At 42.8% G+C, this 20,107-nt stretch overlaps 1 protein-coding gene across 3 annotated transcripts in view; it reads right to left on the reverse strand.

Moving 5' to 3' along the window:
- Positions 1-1,956: 1,956 nt before the first annotated feature.
- Positions 1,957-20,107, reverse strand: part of LOC144608662 (dixin-like) — an 86,364-nt gene continuing 68,213 nt past the window's right edge. The window contains exons 7-19 of one of the 3 annotated variants that reach the window (XM_078426647.1): positions 16,961-17,112; positions 15,964-16,053; positions 15,805-15,858; positions 14,876-14,926; positions 13,906-14,010; positions 12,923-12,976; positions 12,254-12,346; positions 11,542-11,613; positions 11,026-11,187; positions 8,588-8,651; positions 8,148-8,256; positions 7,030-7,138; positions 1,957-4,463 (exon numbers count right to left, since the gene is read on the reverse strand). In XM_078426647.1, coding sequence (XP_078282773.1) covers positions 4,380-4,463; positions 7,030-7,138; positions 8,148-8,256; positions 8,588-8,651; positions 11,026-11,187; positions 11,542-11,613; positions 12,254-12,346; positions 12,923-12,976; positions 13,906-14,010; positions 14,876-14,926; positions 15,805-15,858; positions 15,964-16,053; positions 16,961-17,112 — 1,199 coding nt within the window. In that variant the 3' untranslated portion in view covers positions 1,957-4,379. The remainder of the gene's footprint in view (positions 4,464-7,029; positions 7,139-8,147; positions 8,257-8,587; positions 8,652-11,025; positions 11,188-11,541; positions 11,614-12,253; positions 12,347-12,922; positions 12,977-13,905; positions 14,011-14,875; positions 14,927-15,804; positions 15,859-15,963; positions 16,054-16,960; positions 17,113-20,107) is intronic. The other 2 variants (XM_078426648.1, XM_078426649.1) reach the window with 2 other exon arrangements.

Raw genomic sequence — 20,107 nt, forward strand, 5'->3', positions numbered from 1 at the left:
ATCCGAAGATAGACACTAAATGCTGAGGACAGTAACTCAGCGAGATAACGGAGATAAAGGTGTTTGCGCAGCAATCAACCAGAACCAGGACAGGCAGCATCTCTGGAGAGAAGGAATGGGTCAGGGGAATTGGCAGCGGGGTTGAGGGAAACGGGATCCATGCAGGACTGACTGAGGCTACAAGTCAACATGCCTGGTCCATGAAGCTGATGAAAGCAAGTTCAGCCGACAGCACAGATAGGAGCACGACAGGGATCTGGTTGATTACTGCGCAAACACCTCATGAGTGTAAGAAAATAACTGCGGATGCTGGTACAAATCGACGGTATTTATTCACAAAATGCTGGAGTAACTCAGCGGGACAGGCAGCATCTCAGGAGAGAAGGAATGGGTGACGTTTCGGGTCGAGACCCTTCTTCAGACCTTATGAGTGGTTATCTCACGCAGGTGCGGGGTAAGGGCCGTTGGAGTAAATTGCATTTATTTTAATGCGAGAGGCCAAACAGGTAAGGATGAACCCAGGCTGTGGATAGACGCAGTACGACTGGGATATTGTAGCCCTCACGAAAACCTGGCTGAGAGGAACAGGACTGTGTAGGCAGGAATTCCAGATGCTGGTTTACACCGAAGATAAACACAAAATAGTGGAGTAACTCAGCAGGTCAGGCAGAAATTTTGGAGAAAAAGGTGGCTAATGTGCCTCTATTTCAGATGGGCTGCAAGGAAGAGCCTGGGAACTCTTGACTATTGAGCCTAACATCTGTGATCGGCAAGTTATTGGAGAGAATCCTGAGGGATAAGATATATATGCATTTGGATAGGCAAGGGCTGATTAGGGATAGTCAGTATGATTTTGTATGTGGGAGATGGTGTCTCACAAATCTGAGTTTTTTAAGAAGCAACCAAAAGTTACTTTACTGGGGACTACGGCAGAGCAGAGGGATCAAGGAGTGCAAGTGCATAGTTCCTTAAATGATGTCACAGATAGATAGGGTGGTTAAGAAGACTCAGTTCAATGGTCAGGGTATTGAGGAAAGAAGTTGGAATGTTATGTTACTGTTGTACAAGACAATGGTGAGGTTGCATTTGGAGTACTGTGTTCAGTTTTGGTCCCTGCTATAGGAAGGATGTTATTAACCTGGAAAGAGTGTAGAGAAGATTTACAAGGATGTTGCCAGGACTTGAGCGCCTGGGCTATAGGGAGAGGTTGAGCAGGCTAGGACTTTATTCCATGGAATGCAGGAGGATGGCTGATCTTAAAGAGGTATGTAAGATCATGAGGGGAATAGATCAGGTAAATGCATAGTCTTTCCCCAGAGTAGGAGAATCAAGAATCAAGGGACATGGGTTTAGGCTGAGAGGAGAATAATTTAATAGGAACCCGAGTGGTAATTTTTCCCACGCAGGGAACAGTGGGTATATGGAACGAGCTGCCAGAGGAAGTAGTTGAGGCAGGCACAATAACATCATTTAAAAGGTATTTGGACAAGTACATGGATAGGAAAGGTTTGGAGGGATATATAGGCCATATGCAGGCAGGTGGAACTAATGTAGATAGTGCATCTTGGTTGGCATGGGCAAGTTGGGCCGAAAGGCCTATTTCTGTTCTTTCTGTATAACAGAAATCTGAAATGTTACAATAATTTAAAATCAAGGGTCATAAATATGATAGTCACCAATAAATCCAGAGATTTCAATGGATGGTGTTTGACCCTGACAATGTTATAACATAGAAACATAGAAAATAGGTGCAGGAGTAGGCCATTCGGCCCTTCGAGCCTGCACCGCTATTCAATATGATCATGGCTGATCATCCAACTCGTATAACAAATGCCTTCTGGTATTTGAGGCAAACAGCACAGAAGCATTTAAAGGAATAGTGGACCAAGTACACACCAAACCACTGAGCAGCTTTGGCAGAATAACCCCACAAGAAATTAAGAGGCATTTTCCACAATATATCAAGTAGTTGTACAAATAGCCCACATTTTATTCAAAATGCAAGCTTTTTTAAAACAGTAATCCTTATACAGTTACATAACATTATGACAAACAAGTTTCTTTGGAAGGCATTTGAAGGACCAGTCAAGTGTACACAATCCAAACAACCTTTCTTTCAACAGAACAGCTTTTACAATACACACATCAATTACTCCACTTGCATCATTTGGAATGTTGAGCTCTGCAACTATGAACTGCACAGCAGTAATCATTTGGCACTTACAATAAATGCCTGGTACCATGAGGTCTAAACATTGCGCCAGCACTTTCAACAGCAGAAACTCTGGCAAAACATCCAGTATTTTTTTTAAAGCAGTCTATTGTGAAAAAAGTAGTCAAGAGTAATTTGTTCTTCAAGATAACCCTCCAGTTATAACAGAGTACTTTCCAGGCCTCATAATTTGACAAACAAGATTCGACTGGAGTTACTTAAAATCCAGTTTGATAGCGTAAATTTCCAAATACTAGCCAATTTGAGCAGCATAATTGTCACATACAAAAAAATCAAAAAAGCTAAAAGGATAGCTGACGTTAAAAAACAATTTTACCTACACAAGTATGTGGTGTTGGTAAACATTCTCAAAATTCTTAATTTGAAATGACCAAAATCTTTCAATGCTTAATTTCTTGATGCTTCTGTGTTAATACAATTCCACATCCCATTTTAAAAAGGCAGTGTTGTAAGCAAGCTGTAGTCTTGTAATGTGTACTCATGTACTTCAGCATTACTCACTTCTGTTAAACTTACTCTCTGGACAAAACCAAGCTCCCCTTCAGCAATCAGTTTACCACTGATTCATTCCTGTCGCTGCAGTAACCCTAAAGTAATGTTACTAAATCCAAATTGGTTGGTGATTCTTGCAGAAAGTTCTTATGACTTTCCCATATGCCTTATAATGCTTCACAACTTTTTATTTTAATTAATTGAGATACAGCATGGAAACAAGCCCTTCGACCAACTGAGTCCATGCCAACCATCGATTGCCCGTTCACATACTAGTTCTATATTATCCACTCCTTACACAGCAATTTACAGAGGGCCAATTAACCTGCAAACTGGCAGCTGGTTGGGGTGTGGGAGGAAACAGGAGCACCTGGTGAAAACCCATGCAGTCACAGGGAAAATGTACAAACCACACAGACAGCACCCAAGGTCAAGATCGAACCCGAGTCTCTGTCGCCATGAGGCAGCAGCTCCACCGTTGCACCACTGTGCTGCCCTTAGATGGTTTGCGATGAGGAAGATCAGAAAACATGAACCAGCAGGTTACTTCTTTCAAATAATTGGCACAAGTACAGCAGGCAGAACGACTGTCTCTAAGCTGCACTGTCTGTGATTCTCCAGGAGCCTGGCTGTTCCTCTTCACTGACTGAATAGAAGCAGTATGAACTCTGTACACAAGATACGAAAAATCTAATGGGCCTATTTGTTTTTGTGTTTTAATTTGTAATGACGAACATGCTACTATTTTAAGAGGGTGCCTTGTAAACTTTCTTCAGATGCTGTTGACTTTACAGGTTTGTTAAATGCAGGTGATGTGGCCATGGTGCTTTGAGGAGAGGAACGCTGCTCCATTACCAGGCAGCAGGCAGTGCACTAAGGGAGCCTGTTTTCACCTAATGGCCTTTGCTGTTCTGTGGGAAAAGAGCCAGTGCTTTCTACCTGCAGTTCCTGTGATGATTACTTCCAGTTCTCCTCAGAGTAATCTGTAGCCAACAAGTCCAGGGAGATCCTGCCGTACACCAGCAGTAGGGTCGACAAGACATAATGCAGGTAAAACGTTGGCTGCTATTTGAAGGGTGTCCACCACAATCCTGTGGCACCTCCTTGTGCCTGCTAACTGACACAGTTCACCGTGGCCTTGATGCTCAGGACTGCAGTCACCCAGCTGAGAACTCTGATGTAACCACAATGGTACAAAGTAGAAACAATTAGCAAAGATGATATTTACAGGTTTGTCATGAAGAAAGTTTGGAATTTAAAAAACATGAAACATAAAAGTTATGTCAAGGGCTCAGGTATAAATAACGATAGCCGCAGATGCTCCAAGCTTTGAGGATGTAACAGCAGCAAAATTCAACTGAAGTTGTTCCGCACAACACTGTAAGCCACAGTCTACTCATTGCCTATGAATGGCATCATAATTGTACACTGGTAGTGACCAACAGAAGCCACGTTAACCAACAGCAGCCAGACCGTCAGTGCAAGGCGTTTACACCAGACTTGTCTCCAGTCCACATGTGGCCGTTGGCACAGCACGATGTCTACCCTGAAAGCAGAGGAGAGTGTGAAGACTTGGGTGGTGTCTTTTGGCTCTTTGGTGGGTGTCCTCCTAAGGTCTGTACTTTATAAAGCAAGGTTCAACCTCCCGATTAATTTACCGACTGTCGCCACCGTCTTCTTCGACCCATGCAACTATTTTGCCTTCCCAACCTGGAACGATGTCGTCGTCATGGAAAAGCTGTGGGAACAAATTATAAAAAGGTCAACATTTGCCAACCTGTGCTTTTGGTAATGGTTCTAACATCCTGCATATGCTTTGTAAAAGGAAGTTACATCTTTCACCCCTTTATCAATTGGAGATGTGCAAGAATAGTGGTTCAGTTATCAGCATGGTTTCCGGTGGCCTGAATAATTGATGCAGCGGCAGGAATTCAAACTGCAACACTGCAGCCTGCACACAGCAAGATGGCTTACTGCAGCTGTCTCTTATACAATACAATACAATATATTTTTTATTGTCATTGTACAGGGGTACAACGAGATTGGGAATGCGCCTTCCATACGATGCAATAAATGAATTAGCTAATCAGTATAAATTTATACAACCCAGTGAAACAAAATTAGAAACAGTTTTAAAACAGTATAAAGTTCAAGTAGGTCTGTGCCAGTTCACTATGCGATGTGACCATCTGGCTCAGCAGGACCGGTTCATAGCAGCTATGGCTCTGGGGATGAAGCTATTCCTGAATCTGGAGGTGCGGGCGTAGAAGGCCAATGGGGGGGGTCAGCATGGCAGTGGTTTGGGCAATAATCGCTAGGTTAGTCAGCAATGCTCATCCCCGGTGAGTTAATTACACACTTGGCAACCTAGTTGTACCTAAGCTGTGCATGCTCCTTTAAACCCCTGTCCCACTTAGGTGATTTTTTAGGCAACTACAGGCGACTAGGCTGTCGTCTGTATGGTCGTGAGTCGTCTCCAAAGAGTCGTAGCGTTTTTCTGGTCGCCGCTGGATTTTGAAAATTTTGAATTTTTTTGCCGACTATTGGTTTGACGCTAATGACCGTAGCTTGATGTCTCCTGACGTAGGCGCTGTCGTAGGTTGTCGCCAGGTGATGTAGGTTGTCGTCGGTGCTGATTTCGTTGAATTCCATTGGCGACTACCTACGTCAACCGGCGACAGGTACCGGCGCCAAAGCCAGAGACAAAAATGACGTGAATAGTCTTCAGTTGTTGCCAACACGATCGTAGCTTGTCGCGGGTAGACGTAGGTTGACTTCAGTTGTCGTAGGTTGCCACCTGTGTGGTCGTACGTTGTCGTAGGTGCGGTCGTAGGTGGACGCCCTAAGTCGTGACGATTGGGTCGCTGGTTGTCGGTAGCTTGCCGTAGCTTGACGTTGACTAGGTGGTAGGTTGTTGTAGCTTGTCGTAGACATTGTCGTGGGGGGGGGTCCAGTCGGCGTTTTTTCGGCGACCTGCTACGACTATTGCAGTCGCCGACAGTCGCCTAAAAAAATGCCTAAGTGGGACAGGCCCCTTAAACAACACAGACAATCTACATACTAAAACTCTCGTTTATTTGTTTGTTCCTGAACTACAGCCAAAACGGTACACGATAGCGCGACAATTTTAGGCCCACCTTACTCACCGTCGTCCCTTTCGTGCTAATGGAAGAAGTTGCATTGAAATCGGTGTTATATTTTTTAAGTTATTCACATTTTAATGTTTAAATCTACCTCCTAGGGGGAGATGGAGGGAGGGGGGAGAGAGGGAGGTATGGGAGGGGGGGGGAGGGAGGGGAGAGGGAGGGGAGGGGAGGGAGGGAGGGGAGGGAGGGGGAGAGAGAGGGAGGGAGGGGGGAGAGAGGGAGGTAGGGAGAGAGGGAGGTAGGGGGGAGAGAGGGAGGGAGGGGGAGAGAGAGGGAGGGAGGGGGGGAGAGAGGGAGGGAGGGGGGGAGGGAGAGAGGGAGGGGGGAGAGTGGGAGGGAGGGAGGGGGGGGAGAGAGGGAGGGAGGGAGGGGGGGGAGGGAGGGAGGGGGGGAGAGAGGGAGGGAGGGAGGGGGGGGAGAGAGGGAGGGAGGGAGGGGGGGAGAGAGGGAGGGAGGGGGGGGAGGGGGGGGAGGGAGGGAGGGGGGGGAGAGAGGGAGGGGGGGGGAGAGAGGGAGGGGGGAGAGAGGGAGGGGGGGAGAGAGGGAGGGAGGGGAGGGAGGGGAGGGAGGGGAGGGGGGGAGGGAGGAGGAGGGAGGAGGGGGAGGGGGGGAGAGAGGGGGAGGGAGGGGGGGAGAGAGGGGGGGGGAGGGGGGGGAGAGAGGGAGGGAGGGGGGGAGAGAGGGAGGGAGGGAGGGGGGGAGAGGGTAAGGGGGATGGAGTGGGGGGGGGGAGGAGGGGGATAAGGGGGATTGGGTGGAGGGAGGGGGAGAGGGTGCTGCACCAATACAGGAGAGGTTTGGGCCAAACGGGTCCACTTGGTCTGGTATAGTTCTAAAGTTCCTTCACTGTGCCAAATTCTGGGTCCAGTGCCTTAAAGTGATATTGATAATTCCCCTCCCAATCTTTTGCAGCTTTAAAATCTTTAAGAGTCACCTCGCCAAGGCTGGAAAATTAGGTTAGCAAATTAATAATGTTCATGTTTAAACTCGATCTTTTCAGCCAATTTAAATAAGATTTTCCCTTAGGGCTTGGGAATCTAGTTGTACCCAAGTTGCACGTGCTCCTTTAAACAACGCAAACAATATAGTTAACTGCCGAGTAAAAACCACAAATATCTGTAATATTCATCCAGATGAAGACCAATGCCTCAAGCTTACCTCTTCCTTCACAGTGCCAAATTCTGGGTCCAGTGCCTTAAAGTGATATCGATAGTTTCCTTCCCGATCTATTGCTGCTTTAAAGTCTTTAAGAGTCACCTCGCCAAGGCTGGAAAATTAGGTTAGCAGATAATGTACAAGTTTAAACAGGATCTTTTAGGCCAATTTAAATAAAAAGATTTTCCCTGAGCGAATGTGGAAAGAAATGCACACCGTGTACATAGCAAGAAGTTGTAGTGAAGTAGCCATCACACAGAGCAGCCTCCCCACCATCAACATTTCACACTGCCTTGAGAAATCAGCCAACATAATCAAGGACCTTTCTTACCACAGTCATTCTCTCCCCTCCCATCAGGCAGAAGATATCAAAGTTTGAAAGCGTGTACCACCAGTTTCAAGAACAGCTTCTTCCCCACTGTTATCAGACTACTGAACGGTCATCCCATAAACCGGGGTGTAGTCCCGATCTTCCAACCTACCTCACAGCAGAGCTTCATTTTTTATTTAATCTGCACTTTCTCTGGGACTGTAATGCTATAATGCTGTAACACTATATTCTGCACGTATTTTTCTCTTTGTACGATCTGTTGTACTTGCATTTGGCTTGATTGTACACATGTATAGTATGATTTGACTGGATAGCATGCAAACAAAGATTTTCACTGTATCTTGGAAAAGGTGACAATAATAAACCAATATCAACTCAGTGCCTTGTACATGCACAGCAGCAGCCTAGGCTGAGTAAGCTGACGGGTTTCTATGTTTAGGGACATCACGGCAAAGATTAGAAACTTATTTGTATCATGCAATCGGTATTAGTCTTAAAAAAGACATTTACTTTCCCAGAATAAAGCTAAAAGCTCCTTGTATTACAATCCTGTATTCTCACAGACCTCGGTCATATCTTATTCACTGGTTCAAAGTAATATTTTCAGAGTTTAAACACTATTTCAGCTGTTTATCGAGAAGAGCAAAAAATGCAGAAGGAAAGCAGATGGGGGAAAAACTTGTACAAAAAAACAAGTTAATGCTTCATCCAATAGTTTTGCCCATGAAACTGAAGGACATTTTTGGTGGTCTCATTGTCAAAATATTTCTGTGAGTGGTAGAATACTTGCCTCTTTGGAATGTTTATCATGAATGGCACAAGGGTTCGGTCTGTGAAGTATAGCACCTTTGTGAAGACACGATTTCTCAGACCAGGACTGTTGTGAAAATGAAGAGACGCTGAGAAAGAAAAATACATGTTATTCTTAAAAGCGAAAACCAAACATGCTGCCACATGACGGCCACCATATCAATGGCCCTACAGCAAGCATGTGCACGGTGGAGAAAATAGTAATAACAAATGATAAAAAGTAACAAAATAACAATGATCAAATATTCTCTGCACATTACAACCAGAATATGGCTGCATTATGGTACATGTTCACAATCTTACAAATATTTCTTAAAAAAAGAAAAAAGATTAAGTTAAAATATCTTGTATCACATATTAGTTTAATTGAGCAACGATTTAATGCCTAAAACAGCAGCTGTTCAATTGTTCAGAACTCACTGGGATTTGATGGCCAGGATTCTCTTTCTGCGTCTGATCCTCTTCCTGAATTTTTCACTGGAGTCTACACAACAATAATAACAAAGTATTTACCATGCATCTCTATATTCCTTTCAGGAAATTATATATAGTTTTACAAATCAAGTTTTGTGCTCATTACTGAAACGTAGGCATATCGACATCCAATATGTGTAAAGCAAGCTCTCACAACCGGAGACTCAGGTTCGATCCTGACTACGGGTGCTGCACTGTAAGGAGTTTGTACGTTCTCCCCGTGACCTGCGTGGGTTTACTCCGAGATCTTCGGTTTCCTCCCACACTCCAAAGACGTACAGGTATGTAGGTTAATTGGCTGGGTAAATGTAAAAATTGTCCCTAGTGGGTGTAGGATAGTGTTAATGTGTGGGGATCGCTGGGCGGCACGGACTTGGAGGGCCGAAAAGGCCTGTTTCCGGCTGTATGTATATGATATGATATGATAATAGCAGTTTAATGTGATTTTGTCTCGGAGATTAATGTTGTCTGGAATATAGGGAACAACACCCTATGTTCATTGAAAATAGCGCCACAGGCTCTTCAAGCCACTCAAGAGAGCGGACTAAGCTAATGGTGACTCGGTAGTTGAGGCAGGTACTATAACAGCATTTAAAAGACGTTTGGACAGTTACTAAGAATGATTTTGAGGTATTAGAGCTACATGCGGTCAAATGGAACTGGCTTGGATGGGGCATGTTGAACCGCCAGCCAATGAGTTTTGAGGCATTTGTTTGAACTTGAACAGATAGGATGTGTCTATACACTTCAGAATTCTTCATTATACTACTACCATCAGCAGTTGTATCATCAATGAAGATAAGTGAGCCACTTCCTTCAACAGTCATACATGCCCAGGCCATAACACCCCCACCACTGTATTTTCCCAGATGAGGTGTTATGCTTTGGATCTTGGGCAGTTGCTTCTCTCATCCATACTTTGCTCTTGCCATCACTCTGATATAAGTTAATCTTCGTCTCATCTGTCCATAAGACCTTTTTACCAGAATTGTGGTTGCTCTTTTAAGTTCTTGGCAAACTGTAACCTGGCCATCCTATTTTTGCGGCTAACCAGTGGTTTGCATCTTGCAGTGTAGCCTCTGTATTTCTGTTCATGAAGTCTTCTGCGGACAGTGGTCATTGACAAATCCACACCTGACTCCTGAAGAGTGTTTCTAATCTGTCGGACAGATGTTTGGGGATTTTTCTTTATTATAGAGAGAATTCTTCTGTCATCAGCTGTGGAGGTCTTCCTTGGCCTGCCAGTCCCTTTGCGATTAGTAAGCTCACCAGTGCTCTCTTTCTTCTTCATTAACTGTTTTGGTAAGTCTAAGGTTTGGCTGGTGTCTCTAACAATTTTATTCTTGTTTCTCAGTCTCATGAAGGCTTCTTTCACTTTCATTGGCACAACTTTGGTCCTCATGTTGATAAACAGCAATAAAAGTTTCCAAAGATGATGGAAAGACAGGAAGAAAGACTAGCTGCTGAGAGATCTCGAATACCTGTATTAAGGAGCCAATTAAACACACCTGAGCAATTACAAACACCTGTGAAGCCATGCGTCCCAAACATTATGGTGCCCTGAAATGGGGGGACTATGTATAAACACAGCTGTAATTTCTACATGGTGAAACCAACATGTATAAAAATACCCTTTAATAAAATCTGACAATGTGCACTTGAACCACATGTGATTTTTTTCTATTACAAATCTCAAATTGTGGAGTACAGAGGCAAATAAATAAATGATGGGCCTTTCTCCCAAACATTATGGAGGGCACTGCAAATGCGGTCAAATGGAACTGGCTTGGATGGGGCATGTTGGTCGGCATGGATGAGTTTGGACGAAGGATCTGTTTCCGAGCTGTATGACTCTAGATACATTGCTTCCCCAACTAATGACATTTTACAGTTTGAACACAGGGTGTTAAAATCAAGTGGTGTGCAATTGGTACATTGAGTCTAGTTCCTAACCAAAGCTTCAGCTCACTTGTCGTGTGACGGATCTGAGATTAATGTATGATGCACTTAAGATGGACACAAAAAGCTGGAGTAACTCAGTGGGTTAAGCAGCGTCTCTGGAGAAAAGTAATAGGAGATGTTTCAGGTCAAGATCCTACTTCAGACCGAAAGGTCTCGACCTGAAACGTCACCTATTCCTTTTCTCCAGAGATGCTGTTGACCTGCTGAGTTACTCCAGCTTTTTGTGTCTGTCTTCGGTTTAACCAACATCTGCAGTTCCTCCTCACACATATGATTGCACCAGTCAGTTTTATGCCACAGCACAGTTTCAGCTAATGAAGATTGCTCACATCGATATAAAGGGAGGGGAGGGGAAAAAATCCACCAGAAGAAATTGATCACTGAATCGATTGGTTTTACACAGCTGGGGAACACGTCCTTACTTTGTTGCCGCCTCTCCCCTGTGCTTGGGCTACATGCATTCGGTCCAATAAACTTGAAATTCCTTGTTCCAGGGTGTCGATGGTGTGGTGCTGAGGGTCATGACCAGCAAAACTGTTACGTAAACTTCGTAGTGAATCTCGTACCACCTGAAGGTCCTCTGTCTGAATTTACACAAGGAAACGTACACAGAATATCATTCAGACTGATGTTCCTGACCTGACTGCAATCAAACACAGCCTTTCATTAGACAGCAGCTGTACAATGAATTCTAAGGGACAGTTTTAACTTGTTTTGCACTCAGAAATTTGAAACATCAATCTAAAATTCAGTGTATAAAGCTGCGAGCAGCTGTAAAAACCAATGAAATAAAATGCTAAGTAATAATCGGGAGATGTTTGTGAAGGAACCGCTTGAGCTTTTGGTGAGTATTCATGCACTGTATGAAATCACGCCCATTTATTGATGATAAATTGCATGAATTCTGCATCTGCCTGCGATGAGGCGGCAAACTGTACCTCTTCTTCCCCTCTGTTCACCAGCTGCTGCAGAAGTATCTCCTTGTGGTCCAACTCTCTCTGCAAGTCATTCTGTAACATAGAATATCACACAGAAGAAAAACAGCAACGTGAATAAGTAGGCACACTTAGTTTACCCGTTCCGCCGATTAATACTAAATACCTCACTAATCTAGGCATTCGCTGAACAAGTGGTTACAACAGAAAGTGCAGGTATGGCTGAGTAACAGCATGCCTCCAGGAAAAGGTGATTTTATCACTACTACACACTGAAAGGATTTTTCTACTTCAAACTATTCATGTTTTTTTTTAACTTCATTTATACAACAAAGGGGATGTTAACTTGTTTACAACTGAAATGTTCAAAATTATAAAAAACTGTTGAATTCAATCAAATGAGTAAATTAATGGAGACACAAGAGACTGCAGATGCTGGAATCAAGAGCAAAATCGATGTAGCAGGATGCAGACCATTTGTCTGCCTCCACAGATGCTGCCTGACCTGCTCAGCTCTTCCAGCACTTTTGCTGAGTAAATCAATGGATTGGGAATATCACTTTAGTTCACTTCAGTACCATTTAAATTTAAAAGTGCATAGAGAACTCCAGTGGCTGTACCACACTTTCTTTGTATTGTAATTTGATATTATTGTATTCTTTGTATTGTAGTTTAACATTGTGTATAGTTTGATGGACAAAGCATCTTCTCGTACCTTTATGTGAGTAGCTTCTGTGAGTTTCCGCAGTGCATCATCCAGTTTAACCTTCTGTTGTTGGACTAGTCTCTCCTTCTGACCCATCTCCCTCTGTGGGAACATATAACACATCACAAAGATGGAAACATTTGCATTTCTCAAATCGATTTACTTGTATGTGAAATCGTGTTATGAGAAAAGCACAGCTGTCATTTGGGAAGTAATGGGTTGTGCGTTGAATGATTCATTTCTCTGCTGTGGGCCAGTGGTTGAGGGTGAATGCTGTCAGGGCTCTTCTGTGTAACCACGGGGTCCACTTGAAGCACTAACACAGAGAAGCTTTTAGTTGAACATATTGTTCACAAGGCAACAGCCCCAATAATGTGGGATTCACTCCCACCTGCTGCCCACATATAATGTTACTGCATCAAAGCACAAGAACTAGTATGGTATTTTAAACAACAGTTACAATATATTTACACAACCAGCAATGAGGCATGAATATAATGCAACTTATAGCATGATTTATTTAGGTCCCAGAAAAATCATGATTTACAATTGATGTTTACTCTGTGAACCAGATTGTTGATGTAAAGTATGTGGCCTTTTCAATAAATCATGCCTAACGTGTGATTCTCAGACCCCAAAGTGCAATCATTTCCGACTGTGGGCCTTAGAGTTGCTTACTTTAAATTCCCCAACCATCCGGTTCCGTTCTTCAGACTTCCTCTGAAGGTCAAGCTGTCAACACAAAATGAACGTGACAGAAATGACTTTAGCAGTTCAGGAAGATAAACAAGCAAAGGGCATTTGGCTCATCACAAAAATCCTAGAATGCTTTCTGGAAAGTGTTGCATCAGATCAGCACCGTTAGACTCTATCACCCCGCAAGAAACGTTGATTTCCTGAAGTGAGCATTCGCCACTCCACCATTCTTAAAGTTCAACTTGCACGTTCTCACCTCATCACTCCCCCTTCTCATTATACACAGGCACACCGCCGATTATCCGGCACCTCCTTTAATCCGGACAAAATTACAAGAGTATTACGACTCTTTCGGGTCGTGTGCCTCTGTGCTGAATCAGTTAACTGTTTACTTTGTTTATTCTTTATCAACAACAGTTCAACAGAGCTTTATTTGTCATTCGGTACCAAGGTACCGAACGAAACTACATAGCAGTCACACACAAAAAAGAACACAAGACACATGACCCCAACACATAACGTCCATCACAGTGACTCCAAACACCCCCATCATGGTGCTTTAGAGGTACGGGAGGGATATAATTAGTGGGTCAGAGGTGTGTTGTTGAATTCTTATTATTATTATTACGTGACCTCTGTTGGTCCCGCAAAATGGAAGGTTCTATAAACCAAGGGTGCTAGACAATCGATGGTGTACTTATACTTAAAATATTGTTAACGTGGTATTTCTTACAGTTCTGTTCACTTTGCTATGGTAAATTTATCTGCTGAACGGTATATTATTTTCACCGCTTTCTGTTTTAATTTCACCTGGCCACCACCTATCCCATATGTGGTTCCACTTCCAGCGCCTCTCTCCTCAAGCACAAAATAAAGCCCTGGAGGAACTCAGCGAGTCAGGCAGCACCTTATCAACTTGAATACTTTTCCCGGTGTGTTAACTATCAAAGCCCTTCGGTCCTCACATTTTCACTCAGCAGTTCGTCCTTGGCCATGCCCGCTCTCAGCAACTCCTGCTTGAGCTGAAGAATGGAGTTTTCCTGCTGGGCCATCCGATGCTGCAAGGCATCCTGAGGGAAAACATGTGGCAGTGAGCAGGGAAGTGTGCTTAACAATGCGCCAAGAGTCCCCACCCAGCTACGTCACATGGTTAAAATGCCCCGAGTCAAATATATTAGAAAGGACCTTAATATGCACTGCCATGCTCCTGAAAGTCATCAAAATGTTCTTTAGAAAAAAAGTATTTCCTTTAGTTTAGAGATACATCACGGAAACAGGTCCTTCAGCTCACTGAGTCCGCGCTGACCAGCTGACATGGGTTTAAGGTGAGAGGGGAAAGATTTAATTGTAATCTGAGAACCACTTTTTCACTCAGTGTGATGGGTATATAGAAAGAGCTGCCAGAGGAGGTAGTGGAGGCAGGTTTAAACAACATTTAAAAGGCTTTTGAACAGATACATGGATAGGAAAGGTTCAGAGGGACATAGGCCAAATGCAAGTAAATGGGACTACTACCTTAAATGGGGCATCGTGGTCAGCATAGACGATTAGAGCCTGTTTCCATGCTGTTTGGTTACGGCAATCTTAAAATATTTTGAAGTGCTGTAATTGTTGAAATTTAAAAACTACAGTTCCTAATTTGTACATCGCAACAAATAACAATATGATAATAACCAGACCGTCTATTTCAGTGATTTGGTCGGTTGAGGAGTAATAATTGGTCAGAACGTGATGGACAACAGCTGTTGCTGCTCAGATTCTACGAAGCTGCAAAGCAGATTACAAAATAAGCTCCAAAAACCCTTCCACATAAGATCATTATTTTTTGCTGATGTTCCACTCTGGGTTTGATCAACAGGGAATAGAATGGTTTGTAGTGTGAAACAGTCCCGTCCAGTTGATGTGTTGCACATCCAGATGTTACTGGGCACTCACCTTCACTCCCTGCAGATTCCTGGTTTGCTGCTTGTATTTTGAAAGTTCTTTCTGTCAATTAAAAAATAATTATAGAAGGATTATTCCTACCCTGTTAAAAACATTTCTCCTCCATCAGATAGGATACAAAATAATTATAGAGACCGCAGTAATGGAGATAGTGTGAAGTTCAGCTTACTCCAACCATTTATACTTTGAGGGAGAAACACAGTATAAAATGAATAATTCTTCACACCACTGCCCATTCCTACCGTTACCCATTCATAGGCTGGGTCTTTTTCTTTGGAGAATTTGAAGTGAGAGGTGACCTTATTGAGGAGTACAAGATCATGAGAAGCATGAAGAAAGTGAATGCTCAGTCTTTGGTCCAGGGTAGAGGATTCTAAAACAAGACGGCATAGGCTTAAGGTGAGAGGGGAGAGATTTAAGGGGGACGGGGAGGGGTCTTGTCCGTATCTCGAATGAACTGCCAGAGGAAGCTATAGGAGCGGATACAATTACGACTTTTAAAAGGCATTTGGACAGATATTGGATCGGAAGGGTTTTGAGGGCTATGGGCCAAATCTATGGTTAATAAGCAAAAGGACACAAAGTGCTGAAGTAACTCAGCGGGTCAGGCACCATTTCTGATCAACATGGATAGGTGACGTTTTAGGTCAAAACCTTTCTTCAGACTGAAGAGATCATGATCCAGCTTCTTTGGAGCTGTTACTGAGACTTGACAGGTCGTACACTATTACGCTCTCTCCACAACTGTGAGCAGCTTGGTTCATGAATGAATGTAGTTTGGAAATGTTAACTTTCCACCTGACCAAATCATTGGGAATTAATGTTTTTCCCACGTTTGTAGAACCGGTTTGGTTCAAAGAAACAATTACACCAAACGTAAACATTTTCTGAAGTTGTTTAAAAGCAGCCATTCTTTGTACCTTTAACTCTTGGCATTCATCCATGCTTAGATCCAATCGACTCTTGATGATGACCTGATTCAGGCAAGAATTTACAGTCAAATGTTTACTCCGGCGTACAAGAAAAGGTTATACAGACCAAACACTCTGATGTGTAGCTAGTTATAAGGCAGCACGTACCAGTTGCTCTTCTGCACATGCTCCTTGCTCACTCAGGGGAAATGATCCCTCCTGTTCATCCTCAGGAAGTGAACCATTCAATAGTAACCCCTGGCAACGAAAGCAGCACAATTATAACACGGTTTCAGGTAACAAAGATACTCAATGCGGTAAACACACAAGGAGCTGGTTTTAGATTTCTGCAGCAATTATCACACAACTACTGTCTGTTCATTTTAGAAATCAAAAACAAGGGGAACAATATTAAGTATAATACATTTTGTCATACAAAATGAGCAAATGGAGCTATTCAAATGCCACTGAAGAATATTATGAAAATCAACTTGTCAAAAGTACATGCAAAATCACTCAAAATTTTAGTGGCCTTTAAAATTAAATAAAATTAATCCTTTAACTTGCCAGATATGGTTATATTTAAATGTTATAATTATTGGTTACACTCATTCCTTCTCTCCTGAGATGCTGCCTGACCTGTTGAGTTACTCCAGCATTTTGTGAAATAAATATCTTTGGTTACACTCTGGTAACTAGAAGGCCAGAATTGCACAAAGGCCAGAATTAACCAGAGTGCCTGGTACCTGAATGGCAATGGTAACTTAAACAGATACATTAGCACAACCTGCCTTGGCAACAATTACATTGTGAACATGCTTCAGTACCATAACCAACATCACTTCAATATGATGACATTTTGCATTTTAAAATTATTTTTGCCCTTAGAGTGATAGTCTTAGTCTTATAGCGTGGAAATAGGCCTTTCGGCCCAACTTGCCCACACCAGTCAATATGTCCCATCTATCCTCGTACTATCTGCCTGCATTTGGCCCATATCTCTCTAAACCTGTCCTACCCATGCGCCTGTCTAAATGTTTCTTAAAAACGTTGTAATAGATATAAATATATAGATAGATATAAATAATTTATAGATATACTGTAAATTATTACCAGTGTAACAAGATAAACATATTTTTCGAAGTGCGCAAATTAAAGTACATACCTGTAGGATGGAAATCATCTTTCTGGCCTCCTCCATTTCCTTGCCCAGTTGGTCCTGTTGATCCAATAACTGATCCTCCCACAGGGAGTGGCTGTCATTCATCAGGAATTTTCCAGAGTTGATGGACATCCATGGAGATTCAATATTATCCTCTGACAGAGAGAGATTATTAGTGGGCTTATTTATTGTAGAACAATCTCAGCTATCAAAATAAAGATCCTCATTTGCAAATCAAAATGTTTTTAAAAAATCTATATTTTCTTGGAAAACCCTTTTTAAATGTATTTTTCTATCCTTTCCAAATGAAAATGTCATACATTGAGTGATTTCCAATTCAGCCGACAGAAAGACTAATGGCAATCCAAAGTTTAAAGCAAAGCCAGGACAGCAATACAATGCTGCAATGCTGAGAACATAGAGTAGTGCGTTCGGCAGAACGCACCATGGGAACTACACTCGTCCCCCTGCAAGACCTATACATCAGGAGGTGCAGATCCAGAGCAAGCAAGATCATGAGGGACCCCTACCACCCCAGCAACGGACTGATCCAGCTGCTACAGTCAGGCAAACGCCTCTGCTGTCACACTGTGAAAACGGAGAGGATGAGACGGAGTTTCTTCCCACAGGCCATCAGGACTGTCAACTTTTATAACTCCAGGGACTAAATTTTGTCTTCTCTATATTAACTTATTAACTTTATTTATATGTTGTAACTGTAATTTCCTTTTTGTGCACAATCCGCAGGCATTGCCATTTTCATTTCACTGCACATCGTGTGTATGTATGTGACAAATAAACTTGACTTGACTTGAACTATAATCTGCACTCCGTATCTTCCTCATTGCTCTATCTATTGTACTTGAGTTTGAACTGACTGCATTTATGTATGGTACATGTGACTTGTTTGGATAGCATGCAAAATAAAGCTTTTTGCTGTACTTTAATTCACATGACAATAATAAATCCAAACCTGGTCAGTCAATTTAGTTTTGGGTGCTGAATATCCCACTGACATATCAACTATCCATACTTCCAAGTAGGAATGTGCAGAAGAATCTAATGCTTAACCACAGAGTATAGCTCCTGATCTTTTAACTCAGCAACCTTTGCCGCCAACTTTCTTCAAAAAAATACTTTTAACATTTTTTATATCCATTTAGCATGATACAGTGAATATTTTTATATCAATTTAGTATCATTTACTGAATATTTTTATATCAATTTAGTAACATTTAGTGAATATTTTTATATCCATTCAGCATCATAATATTTTGCAGATTACTATTTTAGATTGATATCAATCTCTTAATCATTGGGTGAAAAAAAAAAGTTCAATTCGCATTTGTAGTCATTGGCCCAGTCATTTCTTGAAAATTACCAGTAATTCTGGATGGAATTACAGCAATTTCCAGAAATAATTGTCATGAAGTCTTCAACGACATCATTAGTTTGCCCAAGGGCGTGGTCCCGAGCTTCTCACGACATCCTTGCCACTCTCTTTCCTCTAGAAGGAAAGCAGTAGTGGAGCACCAACTTCCTACAGCTTCCCACCACTGAGAGAAAGAAACTGCCCCTAAAAGCTCCACCAGGTGGAGCTGCTGCGCGTTCACTGACCACATTGCAATGGACAGGAAAGGCTACAAGGGAGAGGCAAGTTGCAATTCACTCAATCCACTCGGGCACAAATGTATTTCTTCTGAAGATAGACACCAAATGTTGGAGTAACTCAGCGAGTCAGGCAGCATCTCTGGAGAAAAGAAATAGGTGACATTTCGGGTCGAGACCCTTCTTCAGGTCTGAAGAACCGCCATTCATTGTGATCATGACTGATCATCCACAATCAGTAACCCTTGCCTGCCTTCTCCCCATATCCCTTGATTCCGCTAGCCCCATGAGCTCTATCTAACTCTCTTTTAAATTCATCCAGTGAATTGGCCTCTACTGCCTTCTGTGGTAGAACATTCCACAACTCCAAAGACGTACAGGTATGTAGGTTAATTGGCTGGGTAAATGTAAAAAAAAAATTGTCCCTAGTGGGTGTAGGATAGTGTTAATGTACGGGGATCACTGGGCGGCACGGACTTGGAGGGCCGAAAAGGCCTGTTTCCGGCTGTAGATATATGATATGATATGATATGATAAATTCACAACTCTGGGTGAAAATGTTTTTTCTCATCTCAGTTTTAAATGGCCTCACCTTTTTTCTTTGACAGTGGCTCCTGGTTCTGGACTCCCCCAACATTGGGAACATTTTTCCTGCATCTAGCTTGTCCAGTCCTTTTATAATTTTATACGTCTCTATAAGATCCCTTCTTATCCTTCTAAACTCCAGTGAAAACAAGCCCAGTCTTTCCAATCTTTCCTCATTTGACAGTCCCGCCATACTGGGGATTAACCTCGTGAACCTACGCTGCACTGCCTCAATAGCAAGGATGTCCTTCCCCAAATTAGGAGACCAAAACTGCACACAATACTCTAGATGTTGTCTCACCAGGGCCCTGTACAACTGCAGAAGGACCTCTTTACGCCTATGCTCAAATCCTCTTCTTCACTGCCTGCTGGACCTGCATATTTACTTTCACTGTGGTCCTTCTGATAAATGCTGTTGTTTAAGTAGTTGTTGGGCTCAGACCATTGACAATGGGAAAGGTGATATATGTCCAAGAAGGAAAGATGGGAGAACATATTAACAGTTTCCTTTCAGCCCCTCCCTCAAGTAGCCATCATCCATGCAAAGAAATGACACTGCAGCTAAACCTCTACAAAGAACAATGTAGAAGTCACTGCTGGTGAAGCTGCTTTTGATGGATATCTATCTTTCTCCCAGTCTAACCCAGGGCTGATGATACTAACCGCGGTGCTTCCTGTCACTCTCACATTAGCAACTCAACCCCGGAAACACCTGAAGCCATAATCACGAGCTAACTTGCTGAGCTATCCTGAATAAGCCTGATTAAGTCGTGTATTTCCTGAGATGCTGCATCATGGCGATGTTCCCACACTTTCATGTAACTAATCCATTCAGTGGGAGCAATTAGTGGAGAATTGCCTGTATGTCATCTGCCTTTTGACAGGGCTTCCAAGATTCAACAGCAACACTTCACCGTCACCTCAGCCTCTTGCCTCTTGCCTCGGGTGTTTTCACTC

This window comes from Rhinoraja longicauda, chromosome 32, assembly GCF_053455715.1.
Source record: "Rhinoraja longicauda isolate Sanriku21f chromosome 32, sRhiLon1.1, whole genome shotgun sequence".
Lineage (NCBI taxonomy): Eukaryota > Metazoa > Chordata > Chondrichthyes > Rajiformes > Arhynchobatidae > Rhinoraja > Rhinoraja longicauda.